Source organism: Cryptococcus neoformans, chromosome 9 (assembly GCF_000149385.1).
Source record: "Cryptococcus neoformans var. neoformans B-3501A chromosome 9, whole genome shotgun sequence".
NCBI lineage: Eukaryota > Fungi > Basidiomycota > Tremellomycetes > Tremellales > Cryptococcaceae > Cryptococcus > Cryptococcus deneoformans.
The window spans coordinates 368,160-388,907 of record NC_009185.1 but is presented as its reverse complement, the minus strand read 5'-3'; the positions used below and the strand labels follow the sequence as shown (position 1 = coordinate 388,907).

At 48.2% G+C, this 20,748-nt stretch overlaps 5 protein-coding genes and 1 non-coding gene across 6 annotated transcripts; all 6 read left to right on the top strand.

Moving 5' to 3' along the window:
• Positions 1-459: 459 nt before the first annotated feature.
• CNBI1370 (hypothetical protein) lies at positions 460-4,046 on the top strand (the record flags this gene model as incomplete). The annotated part of the gene is made up of 12 exons (XM_768430.1): positions 460-954; positions 1,000-1,187; positions 1,232-1,451; positions 1,517-1,595; positions 1,653-2,156; positions 2,207-2,941; positions 2,994-3,125; positions 3,189-3,203; positions 3,256-3,414; positions 3,473-3,706; positions 3,760-3,812; positions 3,864-4,046. The coding sequence occupies 12 exons, from the start codon at positions 460-462 to the stop codon at positions 4,044-4,046; spliced, it is 2,997 nt and encodes a 998-aa protein (XP_773523.1).
• A 516-nt stretch (positions 4,047-4,562) lies between these two features.
• On the top strand, positions 4,563-6,012 carry CNBI1360 (hypothetical protein; the record flags this gene model as incomplete). Its single annotated transcript, XM_768429.1, has 7 exons — positions 4,563-4,600; positions 4,651-4,926; positions 4,977-5,036; positions 5,092-5,374; positions 5,423-5,531; positions 5,583-5,814; positions 5,862-6,012. The coding sequence occupies 7 exons, from the start codon at positions 4,563-4,565 to the stop codon at positions 6,010-6,012; spliced, it is 1,149 nt and encodes a 382-aa protein (XP_773522.1).
• Positions 6,013-6,302: 290 nt separating this feature from the next.
• CNBIt090 lies at positions 6,303-6,393 on the top strand. The gene is given in 2 exon segments: positions 6,303-6,341; positions 6,357-6,393. It is a non-coding gene; the product is annotated as a tRNA-Val (tRNA).
• A 2,119-nt stretch (positions 6,394-8,512) lies between these two features.
• CNBI1350 (hypothetical protein) lies at positions 8,513-10,270 on the top strand (the record flags this gene model as incomplete). The annotated part of the gene is made up of 10 exons (XM_768428.1): positions 8,513-8,880; positions 8,934-9,046; positions 9,099-9,219; positions 9,269-9,293; positions 9,345-9,481; positions 9,533-9,694; positions 9,755-9,782; positions 9,836-9,990; positions 10,044-10,099; positions 10,161-10,270. The coding sequence occupies 10 exons, from the start codon at positions 8,513-8,515 to the stop codon at positions 10,268-10,270; spliced, it is 1,275 nt and encodes a 424-aa protein (XP_773521.1).
• A 921-nt stretch (positions 10,271-11,191) lies between these two features.
• Positions 11,192-13,003, top strand: CNBI1340 (hypothetical protein; the record flags this gene model as incomplete). The annotated part of the gene is made up of 2 exons (XM_768427.1): positions 11,192-11,685; positions 11,737-13,003. 2 exons carry the CDS (start codon positions 11,192-11,194, stop codon positions 13,001-13,003), a joined length of 1,761 nt encoding a protein of 586 aa, XP_773520.1.
• Positions 13,004-14,537: 1,534 nt separating this feature from the next.
• Positions 14,538-19,066, top strand: CNBI1330 (hypothetical protein; the record flags this gene model as incomplete). Its single annotated transcript, XM_768426.1, has 6 exons — positions 14,538-17,075; positions 17,127-17,397; positions 17,587-18,068; positions 18,124-18,656; positions 18,711-18,771; positions 18,824-19,066. 6 exons carry the CDS (start codon positions 14,538-14,540, stop codon positions 19,064-19,066), a joined length of 4,128 nt encoding a protein of 1,375 aa, XP_773519.1.
• Between the last annotated feature and the right edge of the window lie 1,682 nt (positions 19,067-20,748).

Sequence of the window (20,748 nt, the reverse complement as noted above, 5' to 3'; positions counted from 1 at the left end):
GGGAAAAAAAAGGGAAGGAGTTGGGGGCGATGACCGAAGAAGAGTGATGACGACGGCGGCCTTGCGGGCATGGGACTTGACGGATCGACCTTCAGTTTAAGGACAAAAGATCAAGACAGACTAGATTCTAACAACTTTCTAGTTGTACATACTCACCCCCTATAATCATAACTAGAAGAGACGCTGCGTACAAACAGCGTAGTGGTCATCACTCCGTTTCTCTCGCACATCGCACGAAGGCCTTTCACTTTACCACTCCGACGGTCACCCGCCAAGCAAGCACGAATAGTATTAGGACACGACATTCTGCTTGGCCACTTATTCGGGCGGTGTTGCATCATTGACCGTTTCACAAGTTTCCAACTTACGTTCACAAAACACAGAGCACGGTATTCTACATTCTGTATAATATCGGCAGCCTTGGTTTTTCTCAATCGCACTGCACGATAACACGCAATAATGTCTTCCACTGCAACAACGTGTCAACCACACCAGAATAACACCGAGATAATGTTAGAAACGCCTGATCTTGCTGTCAGGCCTCAAAAAGTTCAAGCAACTTCACCACCAACAGGCTCCATTACCGAACCGCTTTCGCCTCAACCTCCACCAGCCTACCTCCAGCCCCAAAGCAACCCCAAGGTGGACTCTACACCGAAGGATTCCGGGACATCGGCGAGCAGTGCTTTGACTCCGCCAAAGCTCCTGTCCACCCATCTTGTGAAGCATCCGAATCACACGGTTGCGAAAGCTATTAGGACCAACTTCCCACAACCTAATCCATTGCTACGTTTAATCAAAAGATTCAGAGTCAAACATAGTGTCATCGAGGGTTTGACGGAGCAGGAAATGAGAAAATGCGAAGAGAGAGGAGAAGAACTAAGGCGGAAAGCAGGATGGAAGTTTGAAGGTGAAAAGGGAGAAGGCGCGGTTGTTAGCCAACTGTTTTGGAAGGTTAGTAAAAATCTAGAAAGATAGGTGGGACTAACGACTGTGCAGATGTACATATCGTTGTTGCCCACGTTAGATCGCGACCCTCTGTCTGGTCTTGTTCCCCCAGACCTGCTGGGTTCAACAACCACTATGCCGCTATCGATCATCTCTCTGATTCCTGATATCATGCAGCATTATCGCGATGTCATCGTACGTGCAAAAAAGGAGGTCTTCCTAGCCACCAACTATTGGCAGTGAGTAACTCAGTGATTTATATATTGAACAATATTGACTTCAGAAGGCCGTCCAATTCTGTCAATACGATCTCACAAGCTTTGCACGATCTTTCAGCGCGAGTTTTGAAAGAGGGCAGGCCTAAAGTGATAGTCAAGATCATGTATGATCGAGGATCATGGGAACAACTGTGGAATGCCCATGCGCCGGTGCACCATAGTGAATGGACACCGCTTGATCTTCCGGCAAAGGAAGACACAAAAGGTCTGGACATGGAAGTGATAGTGAGGCAGTCCCAGAAGATACGTAGCAAGAGATCCGCTGATATGATGGATAGAATTTCCACAAGGTTTTGTTGGGCACCTTCCACGCAAAGTTTTTGATTGTAGACAGAAAAGTTGCTCTTATCAATAGTAACAATATCCAAGGTGAGGCCCTTAAAATGCGCCTTAATGGCGAGGTAATATACTAACAGGATGGATCAGATCGTCCCAATCTCGAACTCATGTCCCACTTTGAAGGCCCTGTCGTCGATGCTTTTTACGAGATCGCTCTTCACTCGTGGTACAACCGCCTTAATCCACCTCTTCCTTGCATGACCAAACCTTACGAACCTCCTCGTGGCCCCGATGGAAAGGTTCACTATCTCTTCCAAGACCAAAATCCGTATTTCGATGATATTGAAATCCTCAAAGCTGCCAAAGCTGCCCGTATACTGTTGCGACGTCAGACAAAGGACAATGAGGCAGAAGCTGCCCACCATGAAGGTGCGGGAGAAAGGTTAAGAGAAGCAGTCAGAAAAGTAGTGGATCAGCAAAGGCAAAGCTTAGCGGATTGGAAACCAGGAGAGGAGTTTGAGGCGAAAGCCCAGACTGCGATGAAAGAGTTACGGGAGTTCAAGGATAGGTGGGGTCTGGGTATGGGTATGATGGGCACCGGCAGCAGAGCTAACTCGAGGGGGCCAAGTAGAAGGCCCAGCAAAGAAAAACGTACGTGAAATTGAGATAGTTATCATGTCAGAAAGCTCACCGTGTTGCAGACCGTGACGAGGAGAAGACACATACTTTGCCGGCGCCTTCGGAAGCCAATTCGTCCCCTACAGTTACAGCTGAACTTCCACCGAAATCGAAAACATACCCACTTCCAAATGACAGGACGGATGGTGTTTGGAATTCCTACATTTTGGGCGATGAGATTCCCCGTGAAAACGAATCAGATGTTATCTCCCGACACAGTCCGGAGGGGGGATGTGTGGCTGAGGAACGCGCGTTGTCGAAGAAACACGTGTGTTTTGCGCCTCTAGAAATGAAGGGAGTGGATGGTATGGGTAAAATCTTTCCGGACGCTGGAACAACCGAGTCGCCAAACATCACAACCACTCATCTCCCTCTGGAAACGACTCAGGATGCGTCATCAAACTGCTCACCGATTGAGGACATCACTCCTCAAACAGGGTTTCACGTCCAGAATAGTACTATTCCGGAAGAGGATGCAACATACACGGCCGATTCTATTGCCACAAAACCAGCCTCCAAGACGGACGGTCCTCGTACTTCAGAAACACGGACTAGGGAGCCTCCTGCCAGCGAGACAAATGAGCCCTTACCATTATCTGCTCAAATGCCTGAAGAGTCTGGAGAAACATACGAAAAGACCAAGAAGCACCTCGAAATGGACATTTCTCAAGAAAAAAACGCCTGGAAACCCAAAAAGGAAGAGATCCAGCCGGAAGGAACTGGTAGTAGAAGGATGTTCCAGTTGTCTAAGAAGTTTAGTGAGTACACCGGGGATCGATGACTGAACTATAATTGACAGCCCTTGTACAGACGCAGGCGCACTCTCAGATGCGTGGGCTACCGTTGAAGACTCAGACGAGCTCGACAACTTCAGACCGCATGTAGTTCATGCTCCTCACGACCCTTTCCCAATCGCGATGTGCTGCCGAAAGCCGCATGGCCGTGAGTACTATTAAATACATTACTGAGATTTTGAGACTGATGCGCAAATTGCCACCATTGTAGTGCCTGGACATCACGGTAAGCTTCTTGTGCCTCCAATGGCAATGTGTCGAATTGACAAGCTGCGTAGATATCCGCAACCCTCAAAATGCCGCGTGGCTTGCTGGTTTTCGATACGCTAAGAGAAAGGTGTTCGTACAGACACCTACTCTTAACGCCCGTCCGATCGTTCGTGCAATCAAACAAGCTTGTCGAAGAGGAGTAGAAGTTGTCCTTTTGCTAGATTTGGGTGAGTGATATCGTCTAGTATGGTATATCTAGTTGCCATCTAACCCGCCTTTTTCCAGGTTTCAACGACAAAGGTGAATCTATCCCTTTCCAAGGTGGTACGAATGAAGAGGTTGTCGACAGGCTGTATAAGAAGTTGTCCTCGGAGAAGAAAGAGCAGTACCTCAAAGTATATTGGTACACTGGAAAGGACCAAGTCAGGCCCCTCAATGCCGTCAAGAAGCAGCGGAACTGCCATATCAAATTTGCGGCGTACGATGATGAAGTGCTGATTATTGGAAATGGAAATCAAGGTAAGGACTATTCGTTCCCTTTATAAATGTTTTGCTTATGAGATATCACCTAGATTCACAATCCTGGTTCCATTCTCAAGAAGTCAATGTCATGATTGATTCCAAGGTAAGTAAACTCCAACCCGATCCTGTTTCAAGCCCGCTGACGCTCGCGTAGCAAATCGTGGCGGAAATGATGGATACACTTCTCTCGAACCAGAACACCATCAAATACGGTCTGGTCAGCTCCGATGGTATCTGGCGTGATAAGGATGGTCACACGTTGGAGCATTATGGGGCGACCGCGAAAGGGGCATTCCGTGGATTGTCGGGTTTCATCGCGTTCGCCAAATCAATCTAATCATTTATTTGTCTTTTTATAGATGTTCCGTTTGTCTTATTTGTAGATTAGTACATATACAGCATTTCCTCATCTTGTTCGTATACATATACGTTCAGTATTGTTATTAGTGGATCACGGTCTTTATAAATATCCATGCATGGTCTCATGTCCCTTTTTCATGTTGAGAAAAGCTGACAATTGGGACAATAAATGTGATAATTTATTTGGACCCCGAGGCTTTGGCTTTCGGCTCTCGAGTGTCCGATTATTGTTGCTCGGCAAGCGGACCGGCAACAGCAGCGGCCAAGACGCGCTGATTAACATGTATGTAGCCAACGGCAGTGCGTCATTTGACGAGTGGATTATGCTGTCCCGATCCGACTTGAACGGCATTCGTTCAAGCCTACTCAGCCGACTACTCGAGTGCAGTTTGTATTCGTCAACTACAATACATATCCATTTAAAGACACCCCATAGTATCTTAGCGTAAGCAGTTCAGTACGGTACCAACTCAAAAGCCCCAGAAAAGTAGTCATGTCCGACTTCCATCAAGCTCCCCACAAGCTTTTGGTGTGCGTATTCTTAACGATGAAACCTAAAACGGCTAACAGACATGTCATAGCATTCCTGGCCCTATCGAGTTCTCTGACCCCGTTCTCGCTGCCAACGCGACTCCCGGTACTGCGCACACATCTCCTGCCTTTATTCCTGTCTTCGGCGAAGCGCTATCTCTCCTTCGTGACGTTCTTTTATCCGCTAAGGAGAGCGGATCCCAACCTCTTCTGATTGCGGGTAGCGGTACTTTGGGCTGGGATGCAGTCGCTGCCAACCTCATTGAGAAAGATGAAGAGGCTGTTGTCCTCAACACTGGCTACTTTAGTGACTCTTTCGGCGAGTGGTAAGCATTTCTAGCTACCTGTAAAGCTCTTCTAATAGTCTTTTTGACAGCCTCGAAGCTTACGGTGCCAAGGTTACTCATGTGAAGGCCGAGGTCGGTGGCATTCCTACGTATGTCCAACGTCCTTCGCACTTTCTGTGAATCGTCGTCTAACCATTTAATCAGTGATGATGCCATTATCTCAGCCCTGGCTTCTAAGCCTAAGCTTCTTACCATCACCCATGTCGACACTTCCACCGGTGTCCTTTCACCAGCTGATCACATAGCTTCTCTTGTTAAGAAGCACTCTCCTGACACCCTCATTGCTCTTGACGCCGTGTGCTCAGTGGCTTCCGAAGAAATCAAGTTTGACGAATGGGGACTGGATGTCGTCCTCAGCGCTACTCAGAAGGGCCTTGGTGTACCTCCTGGTTTGAGCGTTGTGCTTGCCAGCAAGAGGGCTGTGGAGGTAAGAATTTCAGACGTCCTCATAAGTACTTAACTGAATTAAAACTAGACCGTTGAGAAAAGGAAGACTCCTATCCCCGCTTACTATGTCTCTTGGAAGAAGTGGATCCCCATTATGCAGAACTACGAAAGCGGAAAGCCATCTTACTTTGCTACTCGTCAGTCATGCCTTTTAATCTTCTTTTTGCGATTCTCTGACTTTCTCAAAGCCCCCGTCCAGCTCGTGTATGCGCTTCACACCTCTCTCAAATCCATTACTTCTGCACCTCTGGCAGACCGTTTCAAGGCTCACAAGGCTGCCAGCGCCTATGTTAAGGACAGCCTCGCCGAACTTGGTCTTGAATTCGTCCCCAAGAGCCGTGACATTGCTGCGAACGGTATGACCGCTGTCAGGTTCCCTAAAGGTGTGAAGGCGCCCGATGTTCTTCCTAAATTGGCCGAGTGAGTCATCGCATTCTTTGTTCAACCGTTCCTAATATCAAATTCAGGCGAGACATCGTTGTGGCCGCTGGCTTGCATAAGGCCATTGTTAGCGAATACTTTCGAATCGGACACATGGGTATCACCGCTGTCGACAGGCAAAGGGGCGATCTGGAAAAGGTTGTCAAGGGTATCAAGGAGGTTTTGGGCAAGGCTTGAATCTCTAGCACAAATAATGAAGGTTATAGAGCCAAGCTGTAAATGCGATAAAAACGCATCGAAGTGGAAGAAGATCATATGGCTACTCTTTTGGGAGATAGCAATTTGTATGAATAGCCCCTGAAGGCTTATTTTGAATCTCACAGGAACTTGCACCTGATTAGATGCTCCGAGAGTTTCTGGTAATACAACGAAGGGCGACTGTATCTGCCAAATCTTTTAGACATCGCAAAAAATGAGCAACAAGACTAAAAGACATATACATGTTAACATAGTTAAATTTGGAAAATGGTCACGTGATGGAGTTGGTCACCATACCTGTCTAACATTCTTTGGAAATGTCTTCACAGGAGGTCGGCGGTTCGATCCCGCCCGGGATCATTCTTTTTGATTACTTTTTGGACTTAGTGTATTACATATACGTACACAATTCGTTCATCAATCAGGTAAAATGAGTGTCATGCAACAAAGTTGGGCGGAATCAATTGCAAGACAAAATCCTCTTCTTTGTTTCTGTTATCCCATACATGGATGTCCTTTTTACTTGTCACCCTCCCCGTTCTGTAACTTACGTAATCTTTAATTTATTTTATTTTATTATTAAATTTTTTTTCTTGCTCTTAAAATGTGAGCTCTACGTATTTTAATCATTGTCCCAAGTGAACTTTTGCCAAGTACAATAATATCATTCTCATGGTACACGCCCATTTTTCCACGGTTGTGAAGAAGAAAGCTACGTACCAACCAGTGAGCAAAAATGTAATGCTATATTTGCTCATTGATTGGCTCGTATTTCCATTTGATCGAAGGGGAAGAAGCACGCAGAAAGGCGTTGCTTGTCGTGACTACGTCTTCCTTTATCTTTCTTTCTGCAATCAGCCGGCAGGATGGACCAGTTATTGGGCTCCTTTCAAGTTTCAACATCACTTGAGAGGTTTGAAGGACGCGAATGATGGTTTGGATAGCGGCTCTGAGACTGTAATACATTTATCTCGTCTCATTCAAATATTGGGATGATATATAAACCAGAACCTGATGGTCCTTAGGACGGAGGCCACATTTTGAATCGCAAACAATAATGCTTGCCGCTGCGGTCGATTTGTGTCTTTGTATGACGGTTGGTGACATAATTATTCGTAAGACCTCTTATTGAATGATTAAATAGGTGTCGACTGCATGGTCATTGGGGACGCATCCTTTCCAATGTGCGTTGCTGAATACATTTTTTATTTCCTTTCCCTGCTGATTTAGTTTCGACCCGTACCACCATGTTTATCATACCATTAACGTCAAAAATGGCTATGTAACTTTCTATGGACTTTGAGAAAATTGGTTTGAGTGTAATGTCCATCGTGCCTCTTGTTATCTTCTTCCTTTTATCTGATGAGATATTATACTAAAGCGAATTTCGTGGCTATTGCCTGTAAAAGGATCCAAGACACAAGGCCGTTCGAACCAATTCTGGGGGCAATTGCCGAAACAAAACCAAGCAATTGCACAGTAACCCATCCTTTGTTTTCGTCATCTTCTTTCCTTCCCACCGTCGGGCCGTATAACTATAATACTGCCTCGCACACATCCTTTGACATTCCCCCGTTCCAATGACGCAAAAGGAAGGTAATATTTTGTCGAGGAGCTCTAACTTAGGAGTTATGCTACGCTTATCCAGAATAACAACAGTTTGCTCGCAGACTTCCAATTCAGACATGTTTGCTACTACCTCCTCGTCGACAGCAGCCTCTTTCATAACATTCAACCTCGCCTGCTTTCTATCATAATATTAACCTCGGAAATCAGTCGCTTCTACTATCCCCACACTTGCCTGATTTTCGCTCTTTCATCAGCAGTCCTCTTTTCGTTCTTACTAATTTGTACTCCAAAATCAAAAGTACACATAATGCGTCCTATATTGCCAGCCCTGCTTTCACACGTCCTTCTCTTCTTGACTGTCACCTCTTTCATTCTTGGAGCACTGGCCGTCTCCGTCCAGATGACTCGTAGGCAGACTGGACAAGAGCATAGCCATCTGGTCAAGCGTCTCATTGCTGACTCGCCGCACTGTTGTCGACCCCGTCATCGTAAGTCGGTCGGAGCTGGGATTGGAAGACGTGCAATCGCCAAAGGCACCTATAGAAGCAAGATCTTTCCGAGACACGAAGGGGCTTCAGAGACAGCTTCGGATAGTGCCACGAATACTGCAGATACTTCTGAGAGTGCAATAACCAGCCAGTCGGACTCTTCAGCATCCGTCTTCGGGACAGTAGAATTGTCACAATCACTGGCGATAGCAACAGACAGTGTAACTGGTATAGAACAATCGCCTGTTACGAACAATCTTTCAAGCGTGGCCCAGACAGGTACAGAAGAGACGGACGCCTCAGCTGGAGCATCCGGATCTAGCGATCAAACAGTGACAGCAAGTGCTTCAGTGACCAACAGCGCGACCGCGTTGGCGTTGGAGGAAGCATCGGATTCGCAGAGTGCAACTGATTCAGGCGTAATGTCCCAAACCTCGGCGTTCGACAGCAGTGTACCCTCAGCCACTGATCGCGTGTCGAACATCAACAGCGATTCCGAATCAAATGTTGGAACCTTGGCAGTCGAGTCCTCAACAACCAGCATATCAGCAAGTGACAGTTTTATCGTTTCTACTAGTGGCACACATGCGTCTATATCTTCTTTTGGAGCATCAAGTCAAAGCGACTCGACTTCTGCCTCAACAACCTTTTCGCAATCAAAATGGGCTCAACCTTCCGACTCGTCCGCCAGTTTAACCGGTGTTATGAGCCAGAACAATGCCATTGTATACACTATTGATGTCACAATAGGAGACGGGGGTACCACACTCCCTGTGCTCGTCGACACAGGGTGCATCTCCTTGAGCAATGTCTTTTGTGGAAAGAAGGCTGATGCCTTTATAGGAGTGCTGACATCTGGATTGCGGCGAGTAAGTGTGAGAATTGTAGAGCAGCAAGTATGGTTGATAGTGGTCTTATCCTTCCTGAGGGGTGCAAGGAGGAAGATAAGGGATATGGTATGTTCTGACACTTGAAAGACAATGAAGTAAGATGGATAACGTGAAATAGGGAGTGGTTCTGTGAAAGGATGTCTGGTAAACACAAACATCACCATCGGAACTTATGAGCTGGAGCAATTCCATGTTTTGGCTGCATCTGACTCTCAAGGCTTTGACGGTTCCTACATGAGGTCAACTAGATTTTTCAGCGATGTAGAAGTAAGCTGACGAAAAAAACAGTGGTATTTTTGGCCTTGCCATGAATGTTCGCATGCCGAATATTGCCTCTTAGCGACGACTACTGACGTAGTTGCAGAAATCTTCCATCAACAATCAAGCAACACCCATGGATATTTTATCGCAATTGGGGATGATCAGCACCCCCGAAGTTGGCTTCTATCTCACTCGAACAGAGTCAGGGAGTGAGCTAGTGTTTGGCTCACCTCACAACAAGTATGCGAAGGATAAAATGACAGGAAAAACAGGCGCTGACCTGGTGTTCAGCCCTCACGCCGATCAAAGCAAAAAGGTTACTCTGCCCAAAGTCACCACGGATGACGGTCTCTATCGTGTTACCATGGATGGTTTTGTTTCTCATGGCTACATGGTGCAAAGTTCAAAAGGCAGCGTCAATATGGAGAACATTGAAGTTATCCTTGATACTGGGTAAGTTGTAGTCACAAAGTGATCAATATCGACGCACTGCGCTAATAGTGGTGCCCAAAGGACGTCTGATATCCGAGTACCAGAAGACGTGAGTGTTCTGTCACTTCAAACCAGAGTAAAGTACTCACTGCATATTTACAGATGCTTCTCCCCATATATGCTGCTTTGGGGAATGGTACGTATTACTCTGACACCATGACGGGTGACTTGGTGGTCCCATGTAACAACAACGACGATGCAGCTTTGGCACTCCAGTTCGAGGGCCAGCAATTCTCCTTGAGCTGGCAAGATTTGATGTACGTTGATTTCTTTCGTTTCTTCTCCAGATCACATCTCAAAGCCTTTGCAGTGCCAATCCAAGTTCAACGGATGCGAATTATTGTTACTGTCGGATCCAAGCCTCACGTGAGCAGTGTTAACCCTCTTGTCGATGTTGGTTAGTTCCTTGCTGACCTAGTCTGTAAAGCATCGGAGATCAGTGACTATCTAATTGTTGGATCCATATTCTTCCATAATGTCTACCATGTGATTAACACGGATACTGGAAACACGACATTGTATGGATTGGTAGATTAGACGGAAAGAGTTTTAAAAGTAGCAAGATTTTCTGTCTGTCGGGCAAAAATGTCTGGCGGATGTTGTCAGGGGAAACGTCGCTGGCAATTTTGTAGCTCGATTTATGTTTTGTACTCATTTCTGTTCGTCCAACGGATAATCTATGCACATATATCGCCTTGCATCTTTCGGCTTTCTACTCATCGGTTCAAGCAGCTCAGCGCCTCGACATGCGGCTTCACTTGCCCGACAGTACTAACGAAGGAGGACGAAGACCTGCGACAACAAGCACTGCGTATTACTACGCATGGCACTGTCTGGTATAGAACAGTCGGCCCATCGGGATATTCTTCGACTTTTCAGTCATACATACTCTTAGCCGATACCCAGGAATCAACGACCTGTCTGGAACCGGTACAGCCCGTCCCTGGGGGATCTTCAGCTCATCCTTTCCACTGTTCGCATCCTTTAATAACTTCTTCCGCTCTACGATTCTCTCGCCATTCCACAAACTGCAAAAGATCGCGGTATATCGCTTTCCTTTCAACAGCTCATTGCGCAATTCATGTTCAGAAAATTCCGTCATACCTGGCCTAGACCGGTCGATTAGATGGGGGCACGAACGTGGGGGAAACTGAAGGCATGGGAATGAAGTGATGATAAGAAAAGCAAGAGTCTAATGGGACCGACATTGCTTTACATTTTACCTCTTCATCTCGTCATTTGTAAGGAAAGAAGGCTCAGTTTATGAGTAAGTTGGGGTCGAAATTCATTCTCAATCTTCTGTTCATCTCTCAATGAAGCTAACACATTTATACCTAACCTAAAGATATCTTTGATATTCTCCGTCATTTGTAAATTGCCCACAACCCTACTCAGTCTAGTCCCCTTAGTTTTTCTCCAGATCTCCTTCAAGACTCTTCACATCCATATATCTGCAGCATGCCCATTGATCCAGATGCCTATATGGCGGGAGCCATCCCCACACTCTCCCGGGGAGGCTCCTGGCTACAAGGAGAGAGGCAACTCAGAGACAGCACTTTGCCGCCTTCTCATCTCCATGAAGGGTCCAGGTACAGCTCTTCCCCTGGTTCAAATTACAACCCGCAAATCCCTCCTACCCCTGGATCTTCGCAGTTCGGAGGAAACCCTTTCATCCTTCCCAGGTCTCCTTTCCAGCGGCCTCTCTCGATTTCTGATTGGGCCTTGCCATCGATTTATAATGGTGGACGCCCACCACCTATGCCCATGCTGTCGCAACTACAAACGGATATCTCTGGAGCTTCTTTTATTCAGGGTCTAAAGTCGGAACAGGTATTCGGCCCAGTACAACACCATGCATGGCTCAAATCTAGCTCTGAAGCGGACCAGAATTCGGTAACGTCTCGTTCCTTTGATGTCCAATCCTTAGTTTCGGGAGCACGTTCTGTGACATCGTCGGTCTCTGTCCCTCAGAATGTAAAATCCATTCGGAGGATGCAATATAGTCATCATCATTTCGATGAACATTCGCCTCCTGAGCAAGGAAGATCATGGGAAAACCGTGGCGGGTCCCCAAAACCCCTGGCACCAGAACCGGGTTATGGCATGAAGAAGAGCCCTTATATGAAGCTAGATGGTCATTTGAGAAGGACTTCTGATGCTTCCAACCAGCCACCTCCGTATAGGAAACTCTCAAGTCAGCAGATTTTTCCCCCTGTTTCTAGTCACGATGATTACTTTTTGTCTTCGCCTACGAGCAGCCGACATGATGGGCAGCTAGCAATTGCAAAACATCGATACCCGCACTCGCCCAATTTCTTGTCTCCGAGACCCCGGCATAAGAAGCTATTAGGGGACCAAGATTTGTCCCGCTCTGCTCAGTTGAACAGTCGTACGGCTAGACTAAGTCTAGCTGGTCGTGAATGCCGTACACCTGATCCGGAACCTTCTCCTGATCTAAGTGGCTATACAATTGCTCCCCACGCGGCTTTACGACCTTCAGGTGGTGATGATAAACGACCCAGTATGGAAAGGAGACACACTGCATCGCATATACCAGAGTCTACCCATGCCTCATCGTCCTTACCCATATCCCCTCCTATCCACAAGACGCTCCATCAGCTCAAACGTACACGCCATAACTCGAGCTCTCGCGCCCTGTCATCCGAATCATCATCGTATGACGGGCAAGCCACATCTGGATCTACGATCGATTTTACCATGTCCTCGCCGATGTCTTCTCGTTCCAGTGCAGGCAGCAACCAGTCAACTCCTGTTAATAAACAGTTTCCACACCTAAAAGCAGATAGTCCTCGTAAAATTGCTCTCAATTTCCCGGTCGTCCATTCTGAAGAACGTAACTCGTCAGCTGAATATGTATCGCCCCTTTTTGATGATCCATACGACCGCTACGCCACACATCCCAATGCCCCTACACCGGACCGTATCGAGAAACTCCTTTCTCTTTCTCCTTACCCATCGCCTTCTACTTCAAAGCCCTCCTCCACCCCTCTCCGCCCACCTCAACCCAAAGCACCCAAAGACGGGCATTATACACCTCCTGGGTTTGCGAAACCTACCAAAAACTTATCTTGGAATAGGGATGGACCGGCGATGAGGACGTATGGAATTGCATGGAAGAGAGAAGGGGATCCGGAGAAATTGCCAGAAGGGCCGGAAGGACCGAGATTGGTACAGGCGAGGCCGCCGAGGGTTGATCATGTGCTAGGTGGGAGTTGGTGGGAAAGTGGTGGGGAGGAAAGTCGGAGGTGATAATTGAATTGATTTTTGTATAGGATAGCCGGATGGAAGAATTGTAACATCAGTGCTTTCATGGATGGTATAGTGCCGAAGAGTTACAGAAAGCATCGTGTGTATGAAGTCTGTGGATGTTTGTTGTCCTTTAACATACATTTTTAACATACAGGTCATGAGACCATTTGATGTGTCTTCTTCTTGGAAGCGGGCATCATGAACTGCAACAGACTGCGCTACCATGGCCAAGACTGGTGGAACGTCACCTGCAAATGACGTTCCATCATTGTTATATAACAACTACACCGGACATAGCCACTCGTATTCCGCTCATCATAGTTCAATAAGCCGAGACCCCTTCAAAGCGCTTATTACACATGCCGAAGATGCTTGGAGCTAATCAGTAGGAAATGGCAAATGGTGAAAATGGTGAGACAGTTAAAATGACATCAGCCATTGTTGGGGGAGCAAGTTGTCTTGTTCGGAATAGTTTTCCGCCCTATTTTATTATCTTATACTTCCTTGGCTGTTCTGACGTGATCTGTTTGTGATGACGTATCGAGTCAAGTATTCCAAGTTGAAAGATCAACACTACGATAGCGCATTATTGTTGTTAACGATGTTAACAAAAAACAAGCTCTCGCCTGCCTTTGCCATGCCGAGGGATCCTTTTGGAGATTTGGAGATACGAATTGATAGACAGTCATCGGTCATGATCACAGCTTGACGCTAAAGCATTTGCTTCGACAAATGATGCCATTTATTGCCGTTCATCGGTCCTTCTTCCTAACGGATTGTATTATTGAAGCTTGCCGTATATGTGAATATCGGAATGTAGGTCGAGAAAGACTGGTTTTCCGCAAGCTGCATCCTCATACTATGTCGGTAGAATGTCTCAACATCGTTGTCACATACGTCAACCGTGTTGAATGGTCAAATTTACTCCACTGCTGGTGTCATCGCAACGAACGAACACAAGCACGCACGTACAAGCATCTTCTCAAGACTCAGAGCGTAGCTGGAGCTCTTGGCGTCTTGCGGAAGCGCATTATATGTATCTAGACGGCGGATGTGTTTGCCGCCGAAACTGGAAGGCAGTTAAGCCCGGTGTTGCGGTGGGAAATGCGAGCGATGCAACTGACCGGACCGAAAAGAGTGGAGGAAAGAGGATTCGGATTGTGAGTTTTGCGTGATGTATTCTGCGTGCGGTGATTGGCTTTGGAGGGGTGGAATTCGGAAGTTGCCACGTGGAAAATGTTTGGAATCTGGGCTTTAACGCACGCCATCGATTGTTTTAGAGGTGATTTTCGGGAACTTTGCTTCGTCCAGCTGATTTCGCAACCTATAATTCATTTCCATATCCTTGTACAATTATCTTTTTCTTCTTTCAAAACCTTACGCAGCTCCCCGTCCATCCCTTTTACTCAACGAATCTCGCCCTGTCTCGCCTCTCCGCTCCTGGTCTTTCTGGTCACCCGAGGTACACAGCAAAGGTATGCACCCATTCCTTTCGCCTCCACCAGCTTCCGACGCTGACTTTTTTTTTATTCAGATGTCTGTCCTCGCCGCCATCTCCTCTCTCCCTGCCACTTCCTACTACCATCCCATTGCCCAGGTCCCCGCTGGCGCCTCTAAACTCAACCCTTACCTCCCTCTTCCCCAGTCATCCACTCCTACTGTTCTCTTCACCAACGCAAACTTGCTCCACTCTCTCCCCACCGCTTCTCTCAGCCGAACTGTCATCCATGTTTTCGACGCCGAAGAGATTGTTACCCCCAAGGGAGCCAATGCTGTCTCATTGATCAGCCGATCTTCTCAAGGTGCTTACGACCACGCTTTGCTATCCCTTCGTCTTGCCCAGGACAAGGACGCCGTGGTCTACCACTTTATCCCCTCTGGTCTTGAGGGCGAAATCCAAACTCTCGAGGATGCTCAAGCTTGGCTTTCTGGTCCTCTTGACGCTCCCGACCTGTCCAATGGCGACGATGCTGAGCCTTCGGCCGAGGCCAAGCTTATTGCCGCCTACGAATCTATCAGCCTTTCTCTCCTCAAGCTCACTCGTCGACCTCAGCGACCTTTTATCCACAGCAAGGCCGAGTCTTCTCGACTTGTCGTCAACTTCCTCCCCTCTCCTGTAAAGTCTGAGAACACCATTGATGTCGTCCTTGCCATCCCTGCTCCCAAGGAGAAGCTCAGCTCTTCTCTCTCCGGTGTCCAGGAGGTTGTCGTCGTGGAGGCCGGTAGCGGCAAGTACGGTCCTGCATGGGCCTCTGTTGTTGACGCTCTTGAGGGCGCCGATGTGACCATTCGATCGGTCTTGGTAGGTGCTTCTGCCTCTTCCGAGGAGATCGCTGCCGCCATCACTGGTGACACCCCTATCACTCGAATTGGCAAGCCTCTTTCTTATAATATCCCCTCTAATGCCGTCACTGTGCCTTCTCCCGAATCTACCTACACTGAGCTTCTTGCTTCTTCCCCTTCTCCTCTCGAGGTTCTCAACGACCCCTCTCACCTCGCTGCCAATGAGTCAACTTCTCCCCTCTACGCCTTCGGTAAGGCTGTTGCCATCCGAAAGGAGCGTGCCAGGCTCGTCGAGCTTGCCAAGAAGGTCCTCAAGGCCCCCAACACCAAGCCTGAGGTTCATGAGGCTCTCTCTGCCTGGCTTTTGGTTCGAGACGAGAAGAAGGGTGCCGTTGAGGCCGGCAAAAAGGTTGAGGCTGCTATCGGCGCCGGTAAAGGTGACGAGAAGGAAATCGTTGAACTCGGTCAAAAGGGCCATTGGGAGAAGCGAGCTCTCTGGATCGTGATCTCCAACTCTTGGGCTGTCGACCTTGCTTCATCCGGTCTTCACCACGCTCTTGCCTCTGGTCTCGACATCAATCTCCTCGTTTACGAGACTGCTGCCTCTCCTTTCTCTCCCAACGCTCCCGCCCAGCCTCCCAAAGAGCGCAAGAAGGACCTTGCTCTCTACGCCCTCAACATGGGGGACGTCTACGTTGCTTCCGTCGCCGTCTACGCCGATTACGCAGGTGTTCTCAATGCCATGCGCGAAGCCGAGAACTACTCTGGACCCGGTTTGGTTCTTGCCTACTTGCCTTGGGGTGAAAAGGAAGACGGCCAGGCTGTCTCCGACAGTGAGAACGCCGGCCCTCTTGAGCGACTTCGTGAGACCAAGCGAGCTGTTTCTGGTGGCTGGTGGCCCATGTTCAGGTGGAATCCCTCGCTTCCTGACGAGAAGCGATTCTCTCTCGACTCTTCTCACATCAAGGCCGCTCTCTCCGAGTTCCTTGACCGACAGTCCCACCTCTCTCAACTTACCCTTGCCACTCCCGCTATCGACTCTAGCGTAACCTCCTCGGCCGGTACCGAGCTTCTCGCTGCCCGCAAGGAGAAGGCCAGGAAGGCTTACGATGCCCTCCTCAACTCCCTTGACGGCCCCGGTCTTCTCGTTCTCTACGCCAGTGACGGTGGTAACGCCGAGAAGCTCGCCAAGCGACTTGTTGGCCGAGCCAAGATGCGTGGTGTCAGTGCTTCCCTCCGTGTCCTCGATGAAGTTGCCGGTTCCATTGTCGAAACCCTTAGCCAGGAGCAGAACGTACTCATCGTCTCTTCTACCGCTGGTCAGGGTGAATCTCCTCTCAACGGTCGAGAGTTCACCAAGGCTCTCTCCAAGCTTTCTCCTTCCGACGAGTTCAAGGAGACTAAGGTCGCCGTCTTCGGTATGGGTGACTCTCACTACTGGCCTCGTCCCGAGGACGCTGGCTACTATAACAAGCCCGCCAGGGATCTCTTCCCCAAGTTGATTTCTCTTGGTTGCCAGGAGCTCTTGCCTCTTGGTCTAGGTGACGACTCTGATCCTGACGGTGTCCAGACTGGTTACAAGCCTTTTGAAGCCTCTCTGTGGAGGGCCCTTGGCGTCGACAGCGTCGAGGTCACTGAGGAGAAGGAGGAGGTCGTTGCCAATGAACACATCAAGATTGCCTCTGACTATCTCCGAGGCACCATTCTTGAGGGTCTTGCCGACAAGTCTACTGGTGCCATCTCTGCCTCGGACGCTCAGTTGACCAAATTCCACGGTACTTACATGCAGGTGAGTACATCCCATGTCGTGTATAGAAAAAGAATGCTGATTATTCTGTAGGATGACCGAGACATCCGAGAGTCTCTCAAGGCCCAAGGTCTCGAGCCCGCCTACTCTTTCATGATCCGAGTCCGAATGCCCGGTGGTATCTGTTCTGCCAAGCAGTGGCTCGACATGGACCGCATCTCTGATGAGCACGGTAATGGCACCTTCAAATTAACTACCCGACAGACCTTCCAGTTCCATGGTATTATCAAGAGCCACTTGAAGAAGGCTATGCAGGCGATCAACAAGAGTTTGTTGGACACTATCGCAGCTTGTGGTGATGTCAGTAAGTATTTATTCCCATCTTTATCTTTCTGGTTTCTTCATAAGTGATGATCACAACACGACGGTCTTCTTACAAAACCCATGGTGTAAAGGCCCGAAACCCATTTTTTCCGGGCACCCGATCTGAATCTTCTTCCATTTCTTCGCTTCTTCGGCAATTTGGAAGGCGTGAGCTGACTAAATATTTTAGACCGTAACGTCCAGTGTACTGTCAACCCTTCTCTCTCCAAGACCCACGCTACCGTCTACGAGTTCTCCAAGGCCGTCTCTGAGCACCTCCTTCCTGCTACCAACGCCTACCACGAAATCTGGCTTGACAAGAAGAAGATCTCTGGTGACGCTGTTCAGCCTTTCGATTCCGACAGCGAGCCTCTCTACGGTCCTTACTACCTGCCTCGTAAATTCAAGATCGCCATCGCTGTCCCTCCTGACAACGCTGTTGACGTCTTCACCAATGATGTTGGTTTCATTGCCATCGTTGAAAACGACGAAGTCATTGGTTACAATGTCAGCGTTGGTGGTGGTATGGGTGTTACCCACGGTAACAAGAAGACCTACCCTCGTTTGGGTGATGTCATTGGTTTCATCACTCCTGAGGACGGTAAGAAGGTTGCTGAGAGCATCATGTTGGTCCAGAGGGACCACGGTAACCGACAGGACAGAAAGAACGCCGTAAGTCACACTTTATTACCTTCACCCGGACCAGTGCTTATACTTTTATGTGCAGCGTCTGAAGTACACTGTCGACCGACTTGGTCTCCCCAAATTCAAGGCTTTCGTCGAGGAGCGATGGGGCAAGAAGTTTGCTCCCGCCCGAGCTTACCATTTCGATTCTAACCTCGACCACTACGGTTGGAGCCAAGGTCACGACGGCAAGTGGCATTTCACCATGTTTATTGAGAACGGTCGTGTCGAGGACAACTCTCGTCACCAGTTCAAGGCCGGCCTTCGAGAGATTGCCTCAGTTCACAAGGGCACTTTCCGATTGACTGCCAACCAGCACTTGATCCTTTCCGACATTGCTTCCGAAGATCTCGACGAGATGAAGAGGTTGCTCGCCAAATGGGGTTTGGACAACCTTGATCATTCTGGTGTTAGACTGTCAAGTTCCGCTTGTGTTGCCTTCCCCACTTGTGGTTTGGCCATGGCTGAATCCGAGAGGTACTTGCCTGTGTTGATCGACAAGGTCGAGAAGATCTGTGAAGAGGCGGGTGTCAAGAGTGACGATCTTGTGATGAGGATGACTGGTTGCCCTAACGGGTAAGTAACTTGACTGTCTCCATTGCCAGTAGGGAATGCTGACTTTCGGTACAGATGTGCTCGACCGTGGGCCGCTGAGGTTGCTTTCGTCGGTAAGGCTCCTGGTAGCTACATGGTGAGTGTCTTGTATAGTCCGTCACTTAAAACAATGTTAACCCTATTTTCAGATGATGCTCGGTGGTAGCCATCTCGGTACAAGATTGAACAAGCCCTTCCTCGAATCCGCCTCCGAACCCGAAATCCTTGCTGTCCTCAAACCCATGATCAAGCGATGGGCGCTTGAGCGACATGAGGGTGAAAGGTTTGGTGACTGGACTATCCGAGCGGGCTACATTAAGCCCACAACACACGGAACAAACTTCTGGGAGGACGCGTTCCCTGCTCAGGCAGGCACAACTGTGACGGCATAGATGATTCAAGTTGTAATGGCGAAGAAGTAGTGTCAAAAAGAAGTTGAGGTTCTTGCTTTGATTGTTTTCGTTTTCTTTTTTCTCTAGTGTCAATCAATTCTCATATCTGTTTCATTCATGCATATGGCTCGGTAACAAATCTCAGGGTGTTCTTTCGTTCATTACACCTCTTCTCTTCGCCCCATATCCGACGCATTCTCGGTGAGCTTTTGGGTCTCCTCCCCTTTATTTGGCGCATCCTGTGTGAAACCACGGTCTGGTATCAGATAGAGGGCGAGACACAATGTCATGATGAGGAAAACACAGGCCAGAGCAAGTGCAAAAGTGGCTATGGTAGCAGATGAGATAAATGGTCATTCATCGGTTCATTATCATCGTCGGTCAGGAGCATGGAAAGAGAACGTCTCTTACTTACTGCTTGTGCTCATTCCGAACTGCCGCCGAACTTATTTGTACAATGAAACGCTTAGGACTACATAAATAAACCTAGCATCTTACCTGCTACCAAAACGGTTACATGTGAATCTTGCAAGAAAACCATCATGACAAAGGATCTGCGAGGTCCTTTCATTGCCAAGGCCGGGATGGCGGGCGCTTTCCGTAGACAAGAAAACATGGTAACTTCCAAATTGCTATTACCGCTATTAATTATTATAAACCTTTCGTTCCCACATACCTGATTCAAGATGACAAATAATGGAGCTGTCGAGCAAATACACTATCATGAATCACCCAGTCATTTAAAAACTAATCTATTGAACAACAAACACTTATTAGCACCGCAGCAGTCTGTGAGCTGATGGGTTTTCCGCCCAAAACAATGGCACGGGCGTGCCTCCTGCTTTGTCCGACGTAGCCAAGGACACTGCTATGTGTCGTGAGCGCCTACCATATACGCTAGGCCCTGCAACCAGCACATTACCACATCGGTTTCCTCCGATTTGACCTCCATCGTTAGTGAGCATTAATATAGGCGGCTTAGCAAGAGTCGAGACGGAGATCCTTCATAAAACTACTTGGAAACGTGCCGATATATATTCGGGGAGCCGCGAGGAAGCAAGAGGCGTTACTTTTGGCAAGTTCATTGGAAAGGTGAGGATAACTCAAGAGACAGCAGACTTGGCTGTGGTTCGGTACACAAAGAGGCAATGCGGAGTAACTGGCAGTGCCACGATGGCATTGCCTTCCTTTGCTACCATCAGTTGTGGTGTAGCGCCTTTCTTTCCCATTCAATCCCTACAGCTAGAGATCTGCATCATTGAATATATTAATCGCTCACTGATGGTTAAACAATGAGATGTATACAGAAGGGGCACGCCAAAGGATCGCCGGATATCCGCACTGCTGCACTTTTCTTACACAGTTTGACGCAAATCACGAAAGAGCGGAAGTACTGGCTCTGAGGGTAGATCATATCAAAAAAAAGAAGATCTTATCCTGATTACGAGCACAAGGCCATATTCCACTGGCCAAAACCCCGTCACATCGCTCGGTTTGGAAGAAAGATTTTGGCGGAAAAGAGGCGACAAGAGTCCACCGTGAAACCTTCAACACGAGCTTCGAAGGGCATTGTTCCAGCATCCAAAGGGCATCAAGGATGTCTCTGACCTTTCCATCTGTGCTTGAGGATTCCGGTGGAGACCTATGTAAACCAAAGCAGGACTTCTCTGAAACAGGGGTTC